Source organism: Heptranchias perlo, chromosome 3 (assembly GCF_035084215.1).
Source record: "Heptranchias perlo isolate sHepPer1 chromosome 3, sHepPer1.hap1, whole genome shotgun sequence".
NCBI classification, from domain to species: Eukaryota; Metazoa; Chordata; class Chondrichthyes; order Hexanchiformes; family Hexanchidae; genus Heptranchias; species Heptranchias perlo.
In genome coordinates, this window is record NC_090327.1 from 111,330,754 (window position 1) to 111,357,136 (window position 26,383).

The window sequence follows — 26,383 nt, forward strand, 5'->3', positions numbered from 1 at the left end:
GTCTCCCTCTCCCCCCAACTCTTGAGCCTCCTGCGATTTCAGGGCACCCTCGTGATTTTAGGCCCCACCCCCCATGATCTCAGGCCACACCCCGCAATTTCAGGCATAGTACTTGATGTTCTAATAGGCCTGCTTCATGGACAGAGAGGTGGTGATCTAGCCTGGATGAGAAATAAAGGGGAAAATTTCTGCAGAAGTTGACCCAATCACCCGAAGTAACTACGGTGGAATTGCCAAAGAAATAGCATCTGGTTTGTCATGCTGCTTGTCCTACATCCAGTATTGGATGAGCAGAAATTTCCTCCAACTAAATATCGGGAAGACCGAAGTCATTGTCTTCTGTCCCCGCCACAAACTCCGTTCCCTAGCCACCAAGTCCATCACCATTGTTTGAGGCTGAACCAGACCGTTTGCAACCTTGGTGTCCTATTTGACCCTGAGATGAGCTTCCGACCACATATCAGGTCCATCACCAAGACCGCCTACTTTCACCTCCGTAACAAACCTGTCTCCGCCGCTGCCTCAGCTCGCCTGCTGTTGAAACCCTCATCCATGCCTTTGTTATCTTTAGACTCGACTATTCCAATGCTCTCTTGGCTGGCCTCCCACCTTGTACTCTCTGTAAACTTGAGCTCATCCAAAATTCTGCTGCCCGTATCCTAACTCGCACCAAGTTCCGTTCACCCACCACCCATGTGCTCGCTGACCTACATTGGCTCCCGGTCTGGCAATGCCTCGATTTTAAAATTCTCATCCTTGTTTTCAAATCCCTCCGTGGCCTCGCCCCTCCCTTTCTCTGTAACCTCCTCCAGCCCGACAACCCTCCGAGATCTCTGCGTTCCTTCAATTCTGGCCTCTTGCGCATCCCCGATTTTAATCGCTCCACCACTGCCGACTGTGCCTTCAGCTGCCTAGGCCCTAAGTTCTGGAATTCCCTCCCTAAACCCTTCCACCTCTCCACCTCTCTACCTCTCTCTCCTCCTCTAAGGCACTCCTTAAAACCTATCTCTTTGACCTAGCTTTTGATTACCTGTCTCAATATCTCCTTATGTGGCTCAGTATCAAATTTTGTTTGATAACGCTCCTGTGAAGCGCCATGGGATGTTTTACTACATTAAAGGCACTATAAAAATGCTAATTGTTGTTCTAAAAAACATTTTTCCAGAGTTTGCACTAAAATTCCACCAAAGTTATGGCAGGAGATCTGGAGAACCAGAACAAGGAGGCGTAAATATAAAATAGCCACTTACAGATCAAATAAAGAATTTAGGAGGAATGTCTTTACACATTGGTGAGAATGTGGAACTCGCTGCTATGTGAAGTGTTTGAAGCAGATAGCATTTCTGCATTTAAGGAGAGGCTTGGTGCACACATAAGGAAGAAGGGAATAATGAGATATGGGGGCAGGGTGGGAAGAGATAATTAGACTGGGAGGAGGCTCATGTGGAGTACAAGCCAGTTGGGATGAATGGCCTGATTCTGCACTGTGGATTCTACGTCATTCTATGTATGAACCCCCATAGAAATTGTACTCCAAAGTGCCTTCTCAATGGGAAGGAGGGAAAATTTCACCTCCAATCACAATTTTGAAGTTCATATTGACGGAACATAGAGCGCCTATGAACATGCCCACAGTCACTCACCCATCCTCCCTGCAAGAGGTCTTAAGGAAGACCCTGGTTATAAAATGCATAACAATGGCTCCCTTGGTGGCTCACTGGGTAAATATACCAAATTGTGTGAACTACCAAAGCCCATCATGAAAAAGGACAACAGAACTGAAAATTAGGCCCATAGCATTTGTTTCACTCATGGTGGAATTGGTTACAGTCTTTGACCAGACATAAGGGGGCAGTTAGTGCCAATTCTGTCCACGTGATTGATAGAGGAAAAAAAAATCCGTTCCAGCAGTTTTTAGAAGTAGAAGTGCAGTCAACAGGTAGAGTGATTTCCTATCAGCTATTGTTCTTGGACATCCAAGTTAATATAGTCTGCAGTACACTTTGTAGGTAATCAAGTCAAGAGTGGCCTCAGGGCAATAATGAAAGAATGATGAATGAAATAAGACAGGAAATTTGACAGAAGATGATAAGCAACCAGGTGGCCAATTGTGCAGGTATGAGTGTACATTCCCAGAGATGTAAGCAAAGATTACATTCTTTTCGTATGGTTAACAAAACGCTATTGAATCTTCCGGTGATAATTTTTTAATGAATTTTTTTTGTCTCATTTTTTTTAGAATCAACCCTCCAGGGCCCCTCTGAATGAGCAGCATTGATGAGTAACCATCAAACTATCAAAACTATTTTTAATGATTTTCAGAAAAGGGGACAATTCTCGCTGTTTAAAATAGTTGTGGACATACCAGTCTCTCATAATTTATAGAAAACATATGTTACTGAGCAGGTGCATCTTTGAAACTGTTCGAAGACATTGCTAAAATTCTTAACTGATGCAAGGATGTTAACAAAACAATCAGCAAAGCAATCAATATTATATATGCCTGATTATACTCCTCATGAACAGATACTCTAAACTTCCTAACTATTGCTTAAACTGCAGAGTGAAACGTTATTGATCCAAAAACCTTTCAGTTAAGCTAGTTTGGAGATCCGAATATTGCAAATACTTGTTTTGTCATTTTTATACAATAAAGATCAATAAAATTAAATAAGTAGATTTGTAGTGAAAAATGAATCTAAATGAAAAGATCATACCATAAAGTGAATGTCTGGAAAAATAGCTGTTCCACTGTATACCTTTACACATGATTACTATCAGCAGCTCTGAGCACTCCTGCATTACCAAAGAGAGTTGAATGACATCCACAACAGACATTTTGCTGAAACCATGCTTCTTATAGCACCAAAATAACCTAATTTATATTATTTAGAAAGGATGTTTTCCCAAATGTGTATGTCCATTGCTAGTTCAACAATTGTGTTATAGACTCTACAAAAAGACATACCAACAAAGTAAATGATACACAGGTATAATAATGTTGAATGTGTAATAAGATTGCAGTATTTACCAGAGATTATTTCTTTGCATTGAAAATTATATATGCATGATTAATGCATTCCAATATATGCAAAATAAAAACGGTCTAATCGATATTTGTACTATTAAACTCATACATATTTCATTACTCTGAGATTATATAATGGGAATAATTGTGTGCAATGAATCCAGCACTCATCAGTGGGTGAGCCTTAACTGGACCCACCAATAGAAACTGTACAGGAATGTACAACAAATTCTTCAATACATTGTTGGTTCAGCCTAACAGTGGGGGATATTTTTTGAAAGTTGTCTTGTTTTTTTGACTGGTATTCACAGAGCTCTTGCAGAAGAATGAGATCAGCTTTTATCTACACGGGAAAGAGAATATTAAAAAGGAACACAGCCTCACTGCTAAAAAGTGATACATTTCAATAGTTCTCTCAACAACACAATGCCCTGCTGTGTTTATAATCTGTCTGCAGCTGGGTAGGGTTGGAAAGCATCCCAATGATAACATTACAGTTTTTCACTGTGGTGAAGTATTTGTGTGCATAGGGGGGAAGGGTTGACTTTGTTCCTTTACTTTTAAGTTTTTTATAGTAATTTTTGTTGTCAATAACATGCTGTGAATGGATTTTCTTCCTTATTTTTGGCACTGTGTCAGCATCAGGCTCTCCTGGATTAGGTATGGCACAGGCCAGATGCAATATAGAGCACTCTCTCTCTACTCTGTTCCAACAATGTGACTTAACCACAGTAACATGTGAGCACTGCATACTGCACCAGCATTTTTCTATTTTCCATACCAGCCAACCTTATGACCTCTGAGTGAGATTGCCAATTTATTGCAAATTATGAACACTTTTGTGCTATGGACCTATGTCTATGAGGGAACTGGTCTCCAAAGCTGCACAAACCCAGGAAACCATGCTACCAGCTGGCTACTCTTTATCCCCAGCTGATAGTATGATTTTCAAGGCTGTGCAGCTCCAGATCAGTTCCAAGGCCCACTGAAACTTGCAACCCCTGTTTCCAATAGAGCTTATTTGGGACACATGGGGCTCGATTTTCGCACCCGCGATCGGGTGCGTTCGTGGCGGGGGGGCTGCGAAAATCCGGGATTTCCGGGGCGGGTCTGGAGCCCGGCTCCAACCTGCTCACTTCTGGGTTCCCCAATGACACGCTGACATGTGCGCGCAGCTCCCGCATGTGGGACTCCCGCCGGCAATTAAAGCCGGCGGGATGCCACTTAAAGTACTTAAACAGGTACTTCAGGTTGTTTACCCGGAAGCAAAGGTAAGTGGCTCCAATTAGCCTGTAATGGAGCACACTGATTTCACCGGGCGCGTTACCCACGCGCCCAGTCGGCCCCCCGCTGAAAACCCGCCGCCATGGTAATATCAAGCCCATGGTGTCATTCCCATTTGTGATGTCTTGGAGTGGCCCATCTGGAGAGGAAGCGTGACCTCAAGTGCTTCTCAATAGTTCGGAAGACATATCATTTTAAGATATCTCAAATGACACTTTTGTGGGCACAGTATTTTTGCAGTCTAAAATTAAGTAGTACCTTGAACAAATGGTACTCACCCTTTACTTGCCTTACCTAGGTTAAGAAACTGTGCAATGGCAACAATGCCAATTGGAAGATGATGAGTTTTTAAAAAACGTACAAAAAAGTATAAAACTCCCTATGAAGAGATTTTTTTGGATTACAAGATTCTTCCTTGAGCATTTCTTTAATAGAGTTAGCTCCTTTTAAAGGAATGACAGTTAGAACATTAATTGCATAACTAAACGCATGTCACAGTACTGCAAAAAATTTTTTTAAAGTTTTGTGCCATTTTTGAGATCAGATGTTTTGGTTTTGAGACCTCCCATCTTCCCACCTCCCTCTCTCCCCAACTTCTCATGACCCACTTTAAGCCCAGGATAATACAATTGTAACACCAGCTCTTTTATTCTGTGCTGTATGTATAAGGTCCCAAAAAGCCTGACTACTTAATGAAGCAGATGTTTTTAAGCAAAACCTAACCATTTTGGAGAGGGTGTAGAGGCAATTTATTATAATGGTGCCAGGGATACGGGACTTCAGTTACATGGAGAGACTAGAGAATCTGGGGTTGTTCCCCTTAAAGCAGAGAAGATTAAGGGGAGATTTGATAGAGGTGTTCAAAATCATGAATGGTTTTGATAGAGTAAATAAGGAGAAACTGCTTCCAGTGGCAGAAGAGTCGGTAACCAGAGGACACAGATTTAAGGTGATTGGCAAAAGAACCAGAGGCAAGATGAGTAGAAATATTTTTATGCAGCGAGTTGTTATGATCTGGAATGCACTGCCTAAAAGGGTGATGGAAGCAGATTCAGTAGTAACTTTCAAAAGGGAATTGGACAAATAGTTGAAGGGAAAACATTTACAGGGCTATGGGGAAAGAGCAGGGGAATGGGACTAATTGGATAGCTCTTTTGAAGAGCTGGCACAGGCACGATGGGCCAAATGGCCCCCTTCTGTGCTGTATCATTCTATGATTTCTATGATTATAAGAGTCCTCAGAATGTTTAGATATCTCCTATATTGATCCTCTTTTAGCCTTCTGCAGTCTTGCATTCTTGACAATCTCTCATTCTTATCTTCTCTCCTGTATTCATTTTTTTTTCATGGAGGATGTTATTCAAAGTTCTTTTTAAAGTAACTCTTATCTGACCAGGGGTTTATACCCAAAGTGTTTTATCTTTGTCCCTTTTTGCAATGGAGAAGAAATGTCACCGTTAATCAGGTGTGCGGTTAATTCCCCGTCCCCAGTGCATCAGTGAAAAAACTTCAATTCTCCCCTCAGAGAGAAATCAGAAAGAATGGGATTAGATCTAAAAAACACACACAGAAAACAAAAAGACCTCAAAGGTTGCTTTGGTTTGGAAAAAAGAAACTTAAAAACGATCATAAATCCATTTTTTTAAAAAACGAAACAAAAGAATTCCCGGGGTAGTGTGCTTAAAGTTTAATGACAATTCTAACAGCAAACAACAAAAAACGATTTACTTCTTGAGTGTCATTGATATGAAGGTTACACGGGATCCGCTCCTCTGTGCTGATTTGTCGGAGCAAATTTGCTTTAGAAAGTTAGCTATCTAGACTGCGGCATGTCCAAATTCTTTTAGAATGTATTCGTTGCACTTTCTTTCTTCTACAGTATTCTGCCTTCTTTTCCTCCCACATTCCTTTCTGGGCCTCTATGAAGCACTGTACAGCTCCTGATAGTTCTGCAGAGTGTGTACAGCAGATCTCCAAGCAACCTCACTGTTCATTCATTCCCGAACTGCTCCCAGTACGTGACCCAGATGAGTGTGCCAGATTTCCCCTGCCATAAACAGCACTTTGGTGTTACTTGGGCAGCAGCAGAAGTTTGGTCTTAATATTATTCTCTCGAGATGTGGTGAATAACAAGGACCGGACACGTCTCTAAGCCGCTCGGTGGGCGGAGCAAAGAAAATGAAGAGAAAAATAAAAAGTAGAAAATGTTGGAGAAAGACAGCAGGTCAGTCAGCGAGTGTAAAGGTCAACGTTTCAGGCGTAGTCCCGTCCACAGAGTACAGCGTAGGATGCAAAATCTAATCTGTAATCCATTCTATAACGGAAGGTGCATGGAAAAGGAAATTAACAGAACATATATTTGGAAGAGTTATGGTTTATTTAAAATGGAACCTGTTGAATTTCCTTTCTGAAACTGTTTTCTGCACCAGGGTTCTCACGAAAAAAACTGAGTGCTATTAATGTAATAATTGAAAATGGATGTTAATAAATACAATACAAAGGTGTAGAAAGAATCCTTGTTTATTAGGATTTCGCTGTTACCTCACGGATTAAAGTAAATCTGACAGTCTCCTGCTTTATTGCTCGTGTGGTTCGTTCCTCCCAATATTTTGATTAAAAGTATGAGGGATAAAGTACCTCCAGAATACACCACACACTCATGCACACACACTCATGCACACATATACACATACATTACAACAGTGACTACACCTCACATGTACTCCATTGGCTGTAAAGAGCTGTGGGACGCCGAGGTGTGAAAGGCGCTATTATAAATGCAAGTCTTTATTTTTCTTTCATACACACACACATATCCACACACGCGTGCGCACTTACCTCCTCACTTAACCAGACCAGAAATAAAAACTCACCAGTTGTTGGAGGCTAATTTCCTTAAAACTCTGTGTGTCTATACACATTTGTGAGCTGCTCAGGGATCGTCCGTGCAATGAGACTTATTTCACTACAGCGGGGCAATTATTCTTCATTAATCAGTCTTGCTCTTTGAAAATGAGTCCAATTCTTTCCAGTGATGTTTCTGCAGCTTCCTGACTGGAGGCACCAGCTCATTCCGGAAAATGTGCCCAGTCTGCCAGCTAAATGCGCAGGGGTGAAGCGGTCCTTCTAACACAGACTGGAGCAGAAAACTGACAACCAGACACCTCCTGCACATTGCATGCACATCTTGTTAGTTGTGTTGCTGACATTTTTCCTTACAGTTATGATTACCGTTAATATATACAGTGCGTGAAACCATTAATAAAAAGTACCAATATTAAGGAACAATATTAACAGGAAGATTTAGGCTAAGCGTTAAAGGAATAAAGTAGTGATTGGGCACATTAAAATTCAACATTACTCCCGCCAGACCGCTGAGCCTTTGTAAAGTTAGAAACTAATTAATAGTTTGACAGGTTACAGGAATATGAGGTGAGTTGAAAGAAAAAGTTCGGTTTTTAAAACGAGTTTCTGTCCCACATTTATGTATTCTGTTGCAGGAGTAAAAACATTAACTTTTCATTTCCACATTGAACGGGTAAGATTGTAAGTGGGTCTGTGTTACAGACTATTAGATGAACAGAGATGAGAATTAAACATTCGTACATTTAAAAAAAGAAACTCGAATTACCGGAGTTCACTTGTGAAATCGTTTATTATATTTCCAAGGTTTCTCTTCACTCTCCTGTTGGGTAATTACCCTCTAAGATGGTTCTTCCAAAAAACAAGACCAGAATAAATTTTCAGACAACTGAGTGATTTCCGATATCCATTAAAAACATTTTGTTGAATAGATTCTGAAATATTTTGTGGGATAGCTTTAATAAATACAAAAATTTACAGGGCTATGGGGAAAGAGCAGGGGAGTGGGTCTAATTGAATAGCTCTTTCAAAGAGCCGGCACAGGCACGGTGGGCTGGATGATCTCCTTTTGTGCTGCATGATTTTATGAAGTATAACTGTGCTTATATAGTAGCAACGTTCAAGGAATGTTCAGGTGAAAACTACGAAAGCTGCAAATTTGAATTAAAAACAGAAAATGCTAGAGGTATCCAGCAGGTTGGTCAGAACCTGTAAACAAATAGGACAGGTCAAAGTTTGGAGCAGGCACCCTCCCTCAGAACTGAAAAATGGAGCTAGACACCAAAGCCCCTTTAAAGAGGGAAGAGAGCAGGAAACGGTGAGGGGTACAGAAATACTGTTACAAAGAGAGCTGTTTAATTGCCACATTTTAAAAAGAGCAGGAAAAGAGTGTAAAGGACCAAACGCCGTTGTGACCAAGCTGTGAAAAAGCGGAAAAATAAAAAGTGAGTACAACAGCTGCAAAACAGCTGGGAGTTCAGGGGGATGTGAATGGGAAAAACTACAGGGAAGTGGGGGGAAACAGCTAAGGTCTAAAGTTGACAAAGTCAATGTTCAGACCAGAGAGTTGCGGAATGCTCTGGGGGGGGGGGGGGGGAGGGGGCGGGGAGGTAAGACAATATTTATGAATTTTGAGGTGGACTTGGTTGGAACATTATAGGAGAGCAGAGACCAGAGTGTTGAAATTGCACTGGGCGATACGTTAAGTACAACTTGTTATTAGTACCCTCACGTCGAAAGACTTCTCAGCACACTGTGCATTAATGCTTTGGTATAAAGTTGGTCTTTCCACTATCTTAATGAAAGATAGAACCCTTCATAGGAACATAGGAACAGGAGTAGGCCATTCAGCCCCTCGTGCCTGCTCCGCCATTTCATAAAATCATGACTGATCTGTGATCTAGCTCCATATACCTGCCTTTGGCCCATATCCCTTAATATCTTTGGTTGCCAAAAAGCTATCCATCTCACATTTAAATTTAGCAATTGAGCTAGTATCAATTGCCGTTGGTGGAAGAGAGTTCCAAACTTCTACCACCCTTTGTGTGTAGAAATGTTTTCTAATCTCGCTCCTGAAAGGTCTGGCTCTAATTTTTAGACTGTGCCCCCTATTCCTAGAATCCCTAACCAGCTAAAATAGTTTCTCTCTATCCACCCTATCTGTTCCCCTTAATATCTTATAAACTTCGATCAGATCACCCCTTAACCTTCAAAACTCCAGAGAATACAACCCCAATTTGTGTAATCTCTCCTTGTAACTTAACACTTGAAGTCCGGGTATCATTCCAGCAAACCTACGCTGCACTCCCTCCAAGGCCAATATGTCCTTCCGAAGGTGCGGTGCCCAGAACTGCTCATAGTACTCCAGGTGCGGTCTAACCAGCGTTTTGTATAGCTGCAGCATAACTTCTGCCCCCTTGTACTCTAGTCCTCTAGATATAAAGGCCAGCATTCCATTAGCCTTATTGATTATTTTCTGCACCTGTTCATGACACTTCAATGATCTATGTACCTGAACCCCTAAGTCCCTTTGGACATCCACTGTTTTTAACTTTTTACCATTTAGAAAGTACCCTGTTCTATCCTTTTTTGATCCAAAGTGGATGACCTCACATTTGCCTACAGTGAATTCCATTTGCCACAGTTTTGCCCATTCACCTAATCTATCAATATCCCTTTGTAATTTTATGTTTTCATCTCCTCTGCTTACAGTGCCACCAATCGTTGTGTCATTGGCAAACTTAGATATGAGACTTTCTATACCTTCATCTAAGTCGTTAATAAATATTGTGAATAATTGAGGCCCCAAGACAGATCCCTGCGGGACTCCACTAGTCACATCCTGCCAATGTGAGTACCTACCCATTATCCCCACTCTCTGTCGCCTTTCACTCAGCCAACTTCCTAACCAAGTCTGTACTTTTCCCTCAATTCCATGGGCTTCTATCTTAGCTAACAGTCTCTTATGTGGGACTTTATCAAATGACTTCTGGAAGTCCATATAAATAACATCCATTGACATTCCCCTGTCCACTACTTTAATCACCTCTTCAAAAAATTCAATCAGGTTTGTCAGGCGCGACCTACCTTTCACAAATCCATGCTGGCTCTCTCTGATTAACTGAAAATTCTCGAGGTGTTCAGTCACCCTATCCTTAATTATAGACTCCAGCATTTTCCCCACAATCCCACAAAAGTGAAATCGGTTGTGTTATATTAACTATGAAGGATTCCATCTTTTTCAGATTCTAATGCCTTGTTCTTTTTATTTCCAAAGCTATTGGTTTTATTAGTAGTCCATCCCTAAATGGCTACATTGAGCTCTGCACACACCTAGATATTTTCCAAGCATTATACTGACATTTTACCCTCTCGGTGTATTGCAATGGTATTTAATCGAGTTTACTTTGCCTTTCTTTTTTTCCTCGTCCTTTAACTAAAAATAAATGTGAAATACAGAGCAAGATTCCATAGGAAACGACCCCTAGTGCTATTTCAATCAAACTTCCCACTAACACTATCTGTTTAGGGCACGCAGCGAGCGACACCGGACCCATATAGAGTAAAAAAAATGCGGAAGTACGTGGCTTAAATACAAAAAGCAGACTGGGAACTTCCACAAAAAGAAACACTTCGGGATAAACCTGATACGGGTTTGGGATTATTTTGTGTGTGTGTGTGTGTGTGTGTGCAGCTTGCAATATAAGCGTGCGCTGGGCGAGAGGCAGCTCGGGCTGACAGACTTGTGTGTGTGTGTGTGTGTGTGTCATCTCACAGACCATGGGGAGGTCGCGGACTGCTCTGATTTCTTGTCATTTTATTTTGGTGCATCACAGACAAGATCTGGGATCGGGGGCTGATCGCGCTCCCAAGGAGATGTCGGGTTCATTCAGCAGGGCCGGCCAGAGATTCGGCTTTGATTCCCCTGTCCATTCGGTTCAGTGGCTGAAGGTTGAAAAGTAACCCAGGCGATGCCAGTCTCCGGGACCTTTGGTTTTCGGCATTTTAGACCGAAAACCGTCAGGAAATCTGCTCTGGCCTGTTTCCTTTTGTGGATCGCCTGCTGGATTCTTGTAAACACTTCAGTCTTCATCCACAAAAGTATCTTTGCCGAATATTGCACTGACCAGAAAAGTAAAAGGATTCTCGGTAGACTGGTAAGACATTTTACAATATAATGCAGAAAGCAGATGTGCAAAATTCTGCAACTCTGAAACTAATGACATTACATTGACGTCAGTAGTTCGCCCTTCAGAGGGATGTAGTTTTATATTGAACATAACTTGCTCTTTGATCAATGCACTATCATTTTATTTCAAGGTAATTTTGTTATAGTTTAAAAAGCAACCTGTTCTCCATAATATACACGTATCTGTTCACTAAAAGAAAGTTCAAGCGTAACCCTTCGGGTTTTTTGAAAGTTGCTGTATGTTAGCCTGGATCTGGTACACAATATGTTTTTTTTTGGTGGGGGGGGAATTATAAAATTGGATAATTATGTAAGATGCGAAGCGATCAGGTAACTAAATATCAATTATTAAATAGTGTGTCTCCTAACTGAGAAGGAGTTATATAATATTGGGTAATGGAAAGCTCACCGTGTATCATAAAATCAGGAGATAAGCAGAAGGATCCAGACTTACAGACTGACTTGCTGGAGTCAGCTCTTTAACCCGACTGAAAGTGAGGGATTAATACGTGTAACTGGTTCGGATGAAGGTGATTTAAACAATTCTAAGCCTTTAAGAAGTTGTTGCACCGGGACATTTTATCGAGTGTTTTTGTTTGGGAATATAAAATGGCAAGAGATAGACGTTTTAAAAACATATTTTAAGGTAAAAGCACTCTTTAGACCGCAATGTTTCACACATCAAGCGCTGTTTTAAATGGTCTGCCTGGCCTGACCACGCTGTAACCTGGTGCAGACTCTTTCTGTGTCGAGATGATTCAAACCACTGTGGATGATTAATGATCAGTGCCCGGGGGCAGGATTAGCACCATCACCGAACGATACCTTCAGTTCGTAAAAGTCCATCTTGCTATCATATACAGTGATGACAGTAAAGCACTTTAAATCTTTTAATTGCTGCCTGCCTATCAATTTTGCTTGAATCACTTGACATCGCAGAGCCTACAATTGTTTGTAACCTTAAGAGGGAACTTGTTGGACTCTTCAAAGCTCGCTAGCAAGCCGAATAAAAGGAACTTGCTACTTCCTTTAATAGATTAGTAATGTGCCCGATATCAGCCTGATAAAACCTAGGGCCAGCATATATGCATTGATCATTTGGTGAACGCGGCGATTTTAAGTAGCATTTAATACCTAGAAATAATAATATTTGTTGAAACTGAGCCGAGCTGTCCCTGCACGGTCACAAATACAAATTCTGATTCCTATTTACTAGGACATAATTTTAAAATTAATCAAGTGTGAAAAAAATGAAATTAGACTGATTTCACTATTTCTGTTATTGACCAGCAATAGCAACTGTGATTTTTCCTTATAAATGAAAGTCCCTAGAATATGAAGATTTGAATAAGTATACATATCTATATATAAAAGTCTTATGTCCAACCCAGGTCTGTAACTGTCATACTTTCTACACACACGGGAGTTAGGCTTATCATTGGGGCAAATGTCTGTGTCATACTTGCAACTGAACGGCTCAAATTTTATATTGAAGATGAAACAGCAACAAATCCCAATTGAACAGGTAGTGGGCATACCATGAAAAGCAGGAATGAATTAAGAATTATCAAGCTCATATGAAAACTACCAATCAACCATCACCAGTCAGCAAACACTTATCAATAAAACTGCCAGTGAGGAAGAAAATGGGAACTAATTAAATTGCTCAAAGTATTTTCTGAAAATCTTTCCTGGCACCATTTTGTTTTCCCAGTAACTGGAGAGCATAATAGTAGAAATCGGATTTCTAACATAAGAAACAGATTTTTAAAAACCCATAATTTACAATAATTAAGCTTGCCTTTTGTGTGTTTGAAATCTCTCCAGTAATGCTTTTCCCCGGTGACCTGCCCATCTTACAGACCCCTGGTATTTGCATTCATCGAACTTCCAACAGCTAATACTCGATCAGCTGAATTAAGAAGCTCCACCAAGTAGCAGACCATATTTTCCAGGCTGTAGCAGTGTCACTCATTGCAAGCATTCTATAAGCAAGCCTCCCAGCTATGGTTGCTTTCCTTCTGAGTGAAATGAATAACATTACACTTTGCAGTGGGGGATGCATAACAGACAAGATTTTTTTATGATCAACAGCAAAAATGGCTATTCATATAGCATGCCAGTACTTGCTGTTTGTAATGGATGGAAAAGGACTGACAGCACTAAGTGCTAGAGAAGTCATGGGCGAATACTTTGTAGGTAACTTTGAGGTTTTTTTTGTATAAAAACATCAAAGCAAAGTAAAGCATGAGTTTTTGAACTTTATCTGAGTCACCAACTTTTACAAGAAAAATGATGTAAATAAGGAAATGTTCAAGCCCGCTTGATTGGCACCCCATCCACCACCTCAAACATTCACTCCACCGGCGCACTGTGGCTGCAGTATATACCATCTACAAAATGCACTGCAGCAACTTGCCAAGGTTTCTTCGACAGCATCTCCCAAACCTGCGACCTCTATCACTTAAAAGGACAAGGGCAGCAGACGCATGGGAACAACAACACCTGCACGTTCCCCTCCAAGTCACACACCATCCTGACTTGGAAATATTTCACCGTTCCTTCATCATCGCTGGGTCAAAATCCTGGAACTCCCTACCTAACAGCACTGTGGGAGAACCTTCATCACATGGACTGCAGCGGTTCAAGAAGGTGGCTCACCACCACCTTCTCAAGGGAAATTAGAGATGGGCAATAAATGTTGGCCTTGCCAGTGACGCCCACATCCCATGAATGAATTTTTAAAAACTATTGCATGTTGCATGCACAAATTTATTTATTTATACAAACAAATTTATGTATTTATCAAGCCAATGTGGGTGAGGAAAACATTATGAGTTAGAATTTCTGGGGGGTGGGGGGGGGGGTTCTGATTTCCTGCTGCAACTTGAGAGTTATGGCAGGGGATTGGAAGAACCTCCTTGGAAATTGCAGGTGTATTTATCTGCTCAATTCATTAAAAATATTTCCATGAATAACACCATGGGAAATCCATCATCTATCTCCCTATATAAAGGTCTCTCACAAAGCGTGTGCTCATCGTACATACAAAGTGTTCATCACACACAAAATCCTAATTAGCTCAAATTTCCCAAGAACCAATGAAAAGATAGTTACCTGTCTCCGAGCACATCTTTCAAAAACTGCTTTCTAAATCCTTTCAGCAGCCATGTGCGCACTTTCCTGCAAACTAGAATTCTGCCCCCACCCTTCTCCTTAGATCAGGATAACCTCTGATCGGGAGAAGAATATATATATATATATATATATTCATGCATTTGTATATATATATATTTGCATATGGGGAAAAAAACTTACCCAAGACATTTGGAAGCTAGGGAACTGGATAACAAATTCTTGGGTATACTGCCTCATGTGGATGAAAGCACACACCAGTCGGCTCAAACTGCACTGATATGATCTTTAATCGGTTTGATGTACGGAAACAGCACATAGAATCATAGAATCATAGAAAGGTTACAGAACGGAAGGAGGCCTTTCGGCCCATCGAATCTGTGCCGGCTCTATGCAAGAGCAATCCAACTAGTCCCACTCCCCCACCCTATCTCCGTAGCCCTGCAAATTTTTTCCTTTCAACTACTTATCCAGTTCCCTTTTGAAGACCATAATTGAATCTGCCTCCACCACCCCCTCAGGCAGTACATTCCAGATGGTAACGACTCACTGCATGAAAAAGTTTTTCCTCATGTCACCTTTGGTTCCTTTGCCAATCACCTTAAATTTATGTCACCTGGTTCTTGACCCATCCGCCAGTGGGAACAGTTTCTCTCTATCTACTCTGTCTAGAGCCATGATAATTTTGAATACCTCTATCAAATCTCCTCTCAACCTTCTCTGTTCCAAGGAGAACAGCCCCAGCTTCTCCAGTCTGTCCATGTAACTAAAGTCCCTCATCCCTGGAATTATTCGAGTAAATCTCTTCTGCATCCTCTCTGAGGCCTTCACATCTTTCCGAAAGTGCGGGGCCCAGAACTGGGCACAATACTCCAGTTGTGGTGGAACCAGTTTTATAAAGGTTCATCATAACTTCCTTGCTTTTGTACTCTATGCCTCTATTTATAAAGCCCAGGATCCCGTATGCTTTTTTAGCCGCTTTCTCAAACTGTCCTGCCACCTTCAACGATTTGTGTACATATATCCCCATTTTTTTTCTGTTCCTGTACCCCTTTTAGAATTGTGCCCTTTAGTTTATATTGCCTCTCCTCATTCTTCCTACCAAAATGCATCACCTCGCATTTTTTGCATTAAATTTCATCTGCCACGTGTCTGCCCATGCCACCAACCTGTCTATATCCTCTTGAAGTCTATCACTATCCTCCTTTAGATGGTATAATGGTGGATAAGCAGTGGCAAACATTTAAAAAGATATTTTATGACTCGCAACAAAAAATTATCCCCATTAGGAGAAAAGACTCCACAAAAGGGTGAACCAACCATGGCTAACTAAGGAAGTAAAGGATGGTATCAGGTTAAAAGAAAAAGCATACAACATGGCAAAGATTACTGGTAAGCCCGAAGATTGGGAAAACTGTAAAAGCCAGCAAAGGATGACTAAAAGAATAATAAAGAAGGAGAAAATAAATTATGAGAGTAAACTAGCAAGGAATATAAAAACTGACAGTAAAAGCTTCTACAAGTATATAAAAAGGAAGAGGGTAGCTAAAGTAAACATTGGTCCCTTAGAGGATGAGACTGGGGAAATAATAATGGAAAACAAGGAAATGGCAGAGGAATTGAACAGATATTTTATATCTGTCTTCACAGTAGAAGACACTAATAATATACCAATAATAGTAGAAAATCAGGGGGCAAAGGGGAGGGAGGAACTAAAAACAATCACTATCACTAGACAAAAAGTATTAGGTGAACTAATGGGTCTAAAGGCTGACAAGTCCCCTGGACCTGATGGCTTGCATCCGAGGGTCTTAAAGGAAGTGGCTACAGAGATAGTGGATGCATTGGTTGTAATCTTCCAGAATTCACTAGATTCTGGAAAGGTCCCAGAGGATTGGAAAACTGCAAACGTAACACCCCTATTCAAGAAAGGAGTGAGACAGAAAGCAGGTAACTATTGGCCAGTTAGCCTAACATCTGTCATTGGAAAAATGTTAGAATCCATTATTAAGGAAGTGGTAGCAGGATATTTAGAGACTCATAATACAATCAAGGAGAATAAATATGGTTTTATGAAGGGGAAATCGTGTCTGACAAATTTATTAGAGTTCTTTGAGGAAGTAATGGGCAGGGTGGATAAAGGGGAACCAATGGATGCAGTATATTTGGATTTCCATAAGGCATTCGATAAGGTGCCACATAAAAGATTACTGCATAAGATAAGAGCTCATGGTGTTGGGGGTAATATACTGGCATAGATAGAAGATTGGCTAACTAACAGAAAACAAAGAGTTGGGATAAAAGGGTAATTTTCAAAATGGCAATCTGTAACTAGTGGGGTGCTGCAGGGCTCATTGCTGGGGCCTCAACTATTTACAATATATATCAATGACTTGGATGAAGGAACAGAGTGTCTTGTGGCCAAATTTGCTGATGATACAAAGATAGGTGGAAAAGCAAAGTGTCTGCAAAGGGATATTGACAGGTTAAGTTAATGGGCAAAAATTTGGCAGATGGAATATAATGTGGGAAAATGTGAAGTCATCCACTTTAGGAGGAAAAATAAAAAAGCAAAATATTATTTGAATGGAGAAATACTAAAAAATGCTGCGGTACAGTGGGATCTGGGTGTCCTCGTACATGAAACACAAAAAGTCAACATACAGGTGCAGCAGGTAATCCAGAAGGCAAAGGGAATATTGGCCTTTATTTCTAGGGGGTTGGAGTATAAAAGCAGGGAAGTCATGCTACAACTGTACAGGGTGCTGCTGAGGCCTTATTGAAACATATAAGATTCTGAGGGGACTCAATAGGGTAGATGCTGAGAAGATGTTACCCCTCATGGGGGAATCTAAAACTAGGGGGCATAGTCTCAGAATAAGGGGTCGCCCGTTTAAGATGGAAATGAGGAGGAATTTCTTCTCCCAGAGGATCGTGAATCTTTGGAATTCTTTACCCCAAAAAGCTGTGGAGGCTGAGTCATTGAATACATTCAAGGCTGAGTTAGACAAATTTTTGATCAGCAAGGGAGTCAAAGGATATGGGGAAAAGGCGGGAAAGTGGAGTTGAGGTAAAAATCAGATCAGCCATGATCTCATTGAATGGCGGAGCAGGCTCGAGGGGCTGAATGGCCTACTCCTGCTCCTATCTCTTATGGTCTTATGGTCTTACTGTTCACTACACTTTCAAGTTTTGTGTCATCTGCAAACTTGGAAATGATGCCCTGTACACCCAAGTCCAAGTCATTAATGTATATCAAGAAAAGCTGTGGTCCTATTACCGAACCCTGGGGAATATCACTGTACACCTCCCTCCAATCCGAAAAACAACCGTTCACCCCTACTCTCTGCTTCCTGTCACTTAGCCAATTTTGTATCCATGGTGCTACTGCCCCTTTGATTCCATGGGGTTCAATTTTGATGACAAGCCTATTATGTGGCACTTTATCAAACGCCTTTTGAAAGTCCATATACACCACGTCAACTGCATCTACCCTCTCTGTTACCTCATCAAAAGACCCTATCAAGTTAGTTAAACATGATGTGCCTTTACCAAATCCGTGCTGGCTTTCCCTAATCAATCTACACTCGTCCAAGTGACTGTTAATTCTGTCCTGGATTATCATTTCTAAAAGTTTCCCCACCACCGAGGTTAAACTGACTGGCTTATAGTTGCTGGGTTTATCCTTACACCTTTTTTTGAACAATATCTTATAGATAGAACTACAGTATATGCAGGATAATTATAAATCAGGAAAAGAGAGCATATTAACAATCCCTTTGATGAGAGAGCCATTCATTTTATTTTCCAGTTTCGTGCCTATATTTAAAATTATAATATTGTTTCTTTGACAGCTTTTTAATGAATAAAATTTTATTTCACGTTGAACTATAAATTGTAAGAGTAGTGGTCAACAGTATAGTGAGAAGATGAAGAGATAGCAGATGCAATAGGAACAAGAGGGTAAGAAGCAAACAAGAGGGACGGTGGGAGGAAGCAGGGGGATGTGAAATGAATTGTTAAGGACTGCAGGCTGAATTAATGGGCACAGGCCCAGGAAAATCTCCCCTCTTATTTTTTGGAGCTGGTGACAGGTGACAATGGCCCGAAAGACGAGTCTGGTCTTGATTGATCCCTATTGTCTTTCCTCATTACTTTGTTTGAGATTCAGAAGCATAGCAGATCTTTTCCAGGGATATTCCTGTTGCATGACATCAAATTAAACAGTGGGGGGGGATTTTAACCCACCAGAATGGGTGGGACAGTGGCAGAGGGGCTTAAAATTTCAAAAATCAGAAACCCGACCCCAACCCGTCTCTAACGCACCCACTTCCGATTTTAACGGAGGTGGGTCAGGGGGCGGGCCATTAACCAAAGGCGGGTCTATAATTTAAATATTTTAATGAGGTTGCATGCCTCAAATTTAAGCAGGATCTTAGATTTAACGCCTGTGGGCCGAGTTTCTCAGGGCTTGGGAAACCCAGCAGCTGGAGGGAGTCGAGAACAGCAGGATCCAGCAGGTATGTGGCCTTGCTTGTGGGCCAGGAGGAGCAGGAGTGCTTCCCCGCAGCCCAACAAGCTAACCTGCTTCCCCACGATCAGCCAACCCCCGACCCACGATCTGCCCCCGACCTCCAACGTCGCCCCCCACCCCGGCCTCCGATCTCCCCCCCAGCCTCTGATCTCCTCCCCAGCCTCTGATCTCTCCCCAACCTCCAATCTCCCCCGACCTCCAATCTCCCCATGGTTTCCGATCACCAATCTCCCCCCGACCTCTGATCTCCCTAAGGCCTCTGATCTCCCTAAGGCCTCCAATTTCTGATCTCCACAAGGCCTCTGATTTCCCTTCCATCTGCGATCTCCCCAAGGCCTCTGACTTCCCCCATCTCTGATCCCCCTCCCCCAATCTCCGATCTCCACAAGGCCTTTCCAATCTCCCAAAGGGCTTTCCAGACTCACCCCACCCCCCTGCCTTCCCGATCTCTCCCTCCTCTCCTGGAAATGGAGGCAAAAATTTAAATGAGGTCCTGCCATTGAATTCGATGCCAGTGAGTTCAAATGGGCAGCTTCAGAGGGAAGCCACCAGGACTCAGCACCCACAAAAATTGGGAAAAAAGTATTCCTCCTTTCATAAAACACATGGGAAGTAATTCAAGTAACAATCCAATACTAGGGATTCAGCTAATGACTATAGACTGCTCAGAGGTCCCTTTTTTGATTTATGATTCATCCAAACTCCTCACTTCATTAACTGCCCTGCAATTTACTCACAGAATATCCATTAACTTCTATATAACATTTATTGAGGGAATTATCTAGCATCTGACAGGTTAGTCTATCAACACCATCTCATGCTATGAAGTATTTGGTTGACAGTCTGCATTACTGCAGTACATGAGAGTATGTAAAGACTACACCTATCAAACAGCAGAGAACTGATTCAGCAGACATTACAAAATTACATGACATTAAAGCTCAGAAATTCCTTAGGCCATTACAATTAGCACATGAACGCAATGTGTATTATTGGACAGTTATGCATTAATACTGTTTAGTGCTTCACCTGAAATTCATCTCTGCTAATGTTAATAACACACCATCTGTTCAGAAGAGTCTTTTAATGTATTTCTGCCTTCTGAAATTCCATAGCTTTCCAAAGCATGTTTTGTGCATCTACCAAGCCCATTTAAAGTAGGTGTAACAGTACGATATGAAGCCAACAATGTTGTTTAGCAGAACATTGAAGCTGTATAAATTCAGAAACAAATACTTATTGCCAGATATATGCAGTGATGAAGTAACAGAGCTAATGAACATAAAGGGGCAGAATAAAATGTTTCAGGACCTAAGAGGCCAGTGAGATGAAGTTACTGGTCCCAGAGGCACTCTGTGCATTATGCTAGTTACAACCACATAGACATCACAAAACAACAATGCCTCAGCAAACTCCATCACATTACAGACCTGTACCTGAGGGCACATTTGCACATCAGCACTATGCTCCAAGTGGCTGTTAAAAGTCATTGCTGCTTTGAACTTCCATACCAATGGGACATTTCAGGCATCTGTTGGAGACTTCTCTGGCATCAGCCAACTTGCTGTCCACTGCAGCATCGGAGATGTGGCAGATGCCTTCTTTCACCATTGCAACACCTGCATACATTTCAACAGTGCAGCAGCAGGACAGATAAACCAAATTTGACCACGATGCAGTGTTTCACAAGGTGGAGGGCATTAATGACAGCACACATGTACCCATTTGGGCTCCAGTTCAGAAGTCCATGGTGTACATGAACAGGAAGGGATTTAATATATAGTATGTAACCACTACACAGAATCATGAATGTGAATGCAGGATTTCCTGGGAGCATGCATGGGGATAGATTTTGACCTTTCGGCGGCCGACTGGCAAAGTGCACAGGCTGCCCGTTCGTTGGACTTTGGCCTCATTTGCATAGCCCCAGCGAGCTGCTCGCCCCATACGGGCGTCACACTGCAGCTTGCTGGTTGGCTCGTGGAGGAGTTCTGGTCAGCTTGGATACTGAGCTGGCCGTCAGGTAGGTAGGTTCGAGGGGTTGGGCTGATCATGTAGGGGGGCAAGCCCCGGGTGGCAGAAACCCACAGTATTCTTGTGGAGCCCAAAGAAGTACTCCTGCCCCTCCTAGCCTCACAAAAAGATGGCGATGGCTGTAGTGCCAGTGTAAATGGGCTGCAATGTGATCCGGGCCACTACCACCCTGTTTGTGCCAGGCGGGCTGCCTTAAAATCAGTCCAGTGATGCCTGCCTTCTTAGGCAATCATTCCTTTCAAAATTGTTCAATGGGGAAACACGGTTGGAGTGCTATGTCTTAGAGATTTTGCATAACACCTACATCGCTGGCTGATGACCCAGTTGCTGCACCCGTACAGCCCGACAGAATATAAACATTATGGACTACATGTCTGAACAAGGAATGTAAGTGAGCAGTCACTTAGAATTCTAAAGGAACAATTCACATGCTTAAACATATCAAAGGAAGCATTGCAAACCTTCTGCAGCATTTTTTTTCCGCTCAGCTATGTTATAGATTGCGTCTGCCTAATGGTGTAGAAATTAATGCTTTTTTTTGCATATAGAAAACTGCTGCATTGCCCTGGATGAAATCAGCTTCTCAGAATGCAATTCTGTTTGAGGGGGTGTTGGTAATCTTGATGATAAAATTGGACTGAGTCAAGGGTAGCCAATTGCAAAATATTATCTTTACTGAAGTATTAGTTAATTTGTGATGAGGTATGTCACATTGCACAGAGGCTCTCAAAATAACTGTGGTGTGTTGCATGCTCCATAACAACACAATAGAATGAGGTCTCACCTTGCAAGATGCTGAGAGGTACCCCAAGCTTTAGCAGTGGAGGAGGCAGAGAAGAATGTTGCCTTGGAGCCATAAGGGACAAAGAACCTTGTGCAGCAAGAGAGGCTGGTCTAGGAAGCTTTAATTGACAACAACTTCATTTGAGTAGCATATATGTCCCTTTAAGTAGTTAGCAGTGCAGATTTATTGTTTAGGGCCATTAATTTGATGTCACATATCTCTTATAACTTGGAACAACAATGACAACAAGAAGTTTCATTTATATACCGTCTTATATAAAGTACTAAGGCACTTTATAGAGCAGTAGCAAGAGGAATAGAACATCGGGTGAAGAGAATTTTAGGAGGTGTGATTGAAAGTGTGTGCAAAGGTTTTTAAAAGGGGAAAGAGAAGTAAAAAGGTGGAGGGGTTTAGGGGGGAGCTGAAAAGTCTTCCACCAATTGGATGGGGGGGGGGGCGGTGGAGGGAGGGTAGGAAGGGCAGGAGGCCAGAGTCGGAAGATGAAAGCATATGGAGAGAAAGTAAGTCTGGAGGAGGTTGCGAAGTTAGGATGGAGTGAGGTTGCGAAGTTAGGGTGGAGCAATTTGAAGAAGAGGACATTGATTTAAAATTTAACGTGTTGAGGGAGAGAGAGAGCCAGCATCGATCTGTGAGGACCAGTGTGATGGCCAAGCAAGGCTTAGTGTCGGACAGGATATGAGTAGCTGTGTTTTGGATAAGTTGGAGTTCATGGAGCATGGATAAAGGAATGTTAACGGGGGAGCATTGGAATGATCAAATCTGGAGACTATAAAAGCATGGGTGAGGGTTTAAGCATTGGAGAGGCTAAGGTAGGTCCACAGTTATTTTGAGAGCCTCTGTTGGAGGAGATAGAAGTAAGAAATCTTAGTGATGAATAGGAAGTGGGGTTTGAAACTCAGCTCAGGGTAAAAAGAATGCCAAGGCTGTGACAATTGTTCAGGCTGAGAGGTCAGGGAGGGGAATGGAGTCAGGGTCAAGGGAGTAGATATTGAGCACCAAGAACTATAGCTTCAATCTTTCCAATGTTCAGCTGAAGGAAGTTGTAACTCATCCAAGACTTGACGTTGGACAGGCAGTCTGATAGCACGGAAGTGTTCAAAATGTCAAGAGAAGTGGGGGAAGTTGAGCTGGGGATCATCAATATACCTATGGAAGCTAACCCCTTGCCTGTGGACAATGTCGCCAAAAAGGAGTGTATAGATGAGGAAAAGGGGGGTGGGGGGAGAATGCAAAGATAGATCCTTGAGGGCTTCCAAAGTGATAATGAAGGGAAACGAAGATAAGCCATTACTAGAGATGCCCTGAATGTGTCATAGGAGCATAGGAACAGGAGTAGGCCATTTAGCCCCTCGAGCCTGTTCCACCATTCAATTAGATCATGGCTGATCTGTATCTTAACTCCATCTACTCACCTTGACTCTGTGTCTGTATAGTTGGAGTGGAAATAGGCAAGGGCAGTCCCATGGAGTTGAACAATGGAGGAGAGGCAGTGGAGGAGGACAACATGATCAAACACATCTAAGATTGAGGAGGATAAAGAGAGATAGCGCACCATGGTCAATGTCACAGAGAATGTGATTCATAACTTTGGCCGGGGTGGTCTCAGTATTGTGACATGGGCAGAAGCCACACATGAGGGATTCAAGCACAGTAGTCTTGATTTTAACTCGGGATATAAGGGGGCTGAAGCTGGTGACAAATTGCCTGGATCCCCGCAGCCTGAGATTATCGGCGGGAATGATAAGTGGGCCGGTACGTGGGAAAGACACCAAGTTAAGTATTGAGGGGGGGCTCCGGATGCAATTGCAATCAGGGAGGGGAAGGGGCATGAGAGGTCCAAGGTTTCCTCGTGGGGGGGCCAGGCACTGTCACTACCACAATCGGCAGCAAAGATTGCATCGGGGTCTGACTGCCGTCATTGGACCCCAACATTTAAATATTGATGAGGCAACTGCCTTCTTGTGGCGGGCGACCCCACGCTGCTGGTAACCCGACAGTTAAAATGGCTGAGGGCGCAAATGCGCAGGAATGCAGCATGAAGCACCTGAGTTCCATTTTAATGACTCGCCCACCTCGTTCCCATCAGGTGGGCAGAGTTTAAAATTGGATCTAAAGTTTCTGGAGAGATGGGTATAGAACTGGGAAGCAACATCATACTTGAGAATCTTAGAGAGTAAAGGGAGGTTAGCAATGGGATCACAGTTAGAGAGGTCAGATGGATTGAGGATAAGTTTTTGACTTGGGACATGATGACAACAATTTTAAAGGAGAGATGGACGGTGTCAACTAGCATGGGGACCAGGAGTGATAGTTGAATGAATAGAAGTTGGCTTGAGAGGGGATCAAAGGAGCAGGAGAAGGGTTTCATGGAAGAAATTAGTTTTGAAAGAGCAAGTGGGACATGGAGGAGAAATTGCAAAATGACGAAGGGTTGGCATTGGAATGGTTTGGAACCATGGGGGAGGTCTGGGTTAAAGGAGAATGAAAGGGGTGGAAGCCTATTAACATGACAATTGATCAAAATGTTAAAAACAGCTCGATAACCACTTACTGTTAGTTGGTGCTTCCTTTTCATTTCCATATATAGTACACTCACTGTTACAGGAATGACATATCGTGGTAATTATCCTGAGGTCAAACATTTCCGGTTACATATAGTGACACCACTATTTCAGGCCAGAATGGAGATGATTGGGTAATTCCACCGCCAATCACGCCTGGGGATCGCACTGCTGTAAGTGACTGGGATTGATTTTATGCGCATAATTTGTATGTAACTATCCTCCGCTCACTGAAATTTGTTGAAGAAATAATCAATTTGTAATATCAATTTGTATTATGTATCTATCCTCACTGCATTTTGTTGGAGAAATCACCCTGCTTTTATCGGGAGAAGTTGCTGCCGTTTTGGTCATGCATTCTGTTTCCGCTAGTTCATAGAGACTCTTTTTAAATAGACAGTGTTTGGTGTAGTGCACTGTTTAAATAGACTTTGTTTGCTGAGTAAATATATTTTGCTTTGCTGTTTACTGAGTAAATAGACTTTGTTTGCTGAAAAATAGAGGGGGCTAAATTAGGCCACTTTGCGCCCATTCTGTAGGCACTACGCAGACACCTAAGCCCCGAAAATGGCATCTGAGATCCGCGCACACACTTCCAACATGACGTGTGCAGGACGCCACCTTAGTAAAGGTGGTTGCACACATGCAACTAACAAACACCGGCAGCATGTAGAGTAGGGAGATTATGATGTTAATCGGTGTGCAACGTTGATTTGAGGCAGCCGGTGGCATTTTCAAACTCTTTGCCTCAGCCAATGCACTGTCCTAACCTCGCACAGCTGAACAGGAGTTAAACAGCATGAAGGAACCCCCACCAGCGCTATTTAAAGGGAGCATGCGGGAGTTACAGGTTAGTTGCTGGATTAGTTATTCCGGCTGCTGGTACAATTGTGGGTGTTTGTGGAAGTTTCCTATACTTGGAGAAAGTTACAATATTCTATAGAGTGTGGTATGGCTGGTCGTGCAGTACTATTAGTGGCATTTAAAATATTGTGCTGAACAAGGACGCTGCCAGATATGGGTGGCCTGCTAGGGCTTCCTCTGGGAATTGAACATGACTGGGAGCATGCAGACAGTACATAGAGCAGGACAAGCTGCTAGAAGAGGGAGGAGGAGGTGCCGGGCACTCAGCAGGAGGCCATATCACGAGGGCCTTCAGGGACCAATTCTCTTACCTCAACTTCAGCGATGACCAGTGCATCCGATGGCTGCAGTTCACCAAAGAGGTCGTGATTGAGATTTGTCAACTGCTGCAGGCACAACTTCAGCCTCAGAGCAGGGCAAGAACAGCATTGCCTGTGGCTGTCAAGGTAACCGTGGCGCTTAATTTTTACTGCCCTGGTTCCTTTCAGGACACTGCTGGCGATATAAGCAACATCTCACAATTTACAGTGCACTGCTGTATAAGGGAGGTCATTAACACTCTGTGCACACTCAGAAACAGATTCATCACATTCCCTCTTGACAGCGACAAGCAGCACGAGGTTTTGCTCACATTGCAGGCTTCCCCATGGTGCAGGGTGCCACTGACTGCACGCATATTGCCATGTGTGCGCCACATCTGAACTCAGCCATATTCATGAACAGAAAGGGATTCCACTCCCTCAGTGTGCAGCTGGTGTGCGACCACACGCTGCGCATCATGCAGGTCAATGCCCGCTACCCTGGAAGCAGTCATGACTCCTTCAGTCTACGGCAGTCCAACGTGTCACCTATATTTCAACAAACATGGCAAGTCAAAGGCTGGCTACTGGGCGACAAGGGTTATCCCCCCATGGAGTGGTTCATGACTCCAGTCAGGAACGCACACACACGTTCAGAGCAGGCGTGCAATGAGAGCCATGCTGCCACACAGAACATCATCGAGCACACCATAGGCATCCTCAATCAACGCTTCCGCTGCCTGGACCGCTCTGGAGGAGCCCTGCAGTATTTGTTTTATGCTGCATGC

The 26,383-nt window shown here is 42.6% G+C and overlaps 1 protein-coding gene and 1 long non-coding RNA gene across 2 annotated transcripts in view; one reads left to right on the forward strand and one right to left on the reverse strand.

The window, feature by feature from the left end:
- Positions 1-5,984: 5,984 nt before the first annotated feature.
- LOC137307068 (uncharacterized) lies at positions 5,985-7,470 on the reverse strand. The gene is made up of 2 exons (XR_010959017.1): positions 7,186-7,470; positions 5,985-6,626 (listed from the first exon to the last, which is right to left on the reverse strand). It is a non-coding gene; the product is annotated as an uncharacterized lncRNA (long non-coding RNA).
- Positions 7,471-10,857: 3,387 nt separating this feature from the next.
- The window catches only part of dipk1c (divergent protein kinase domain 1C), a 42,777-nt gene continuing 27,251 nt past the window's right edge, over positions 10,858-26,383 (forward strand). The window contains exon 1 of the mRNA XM_067981459.1: positions 10,858-11,331. Within this exon, the coding sequence (XP_067837560.1) occupies positions 11,146-11,331 (186 nt within the window). The 5' untranslated portion in view covers positions 10,858-11,145. The remainder of the gene's footprint in view (positions 11,332-26,383) is intronic.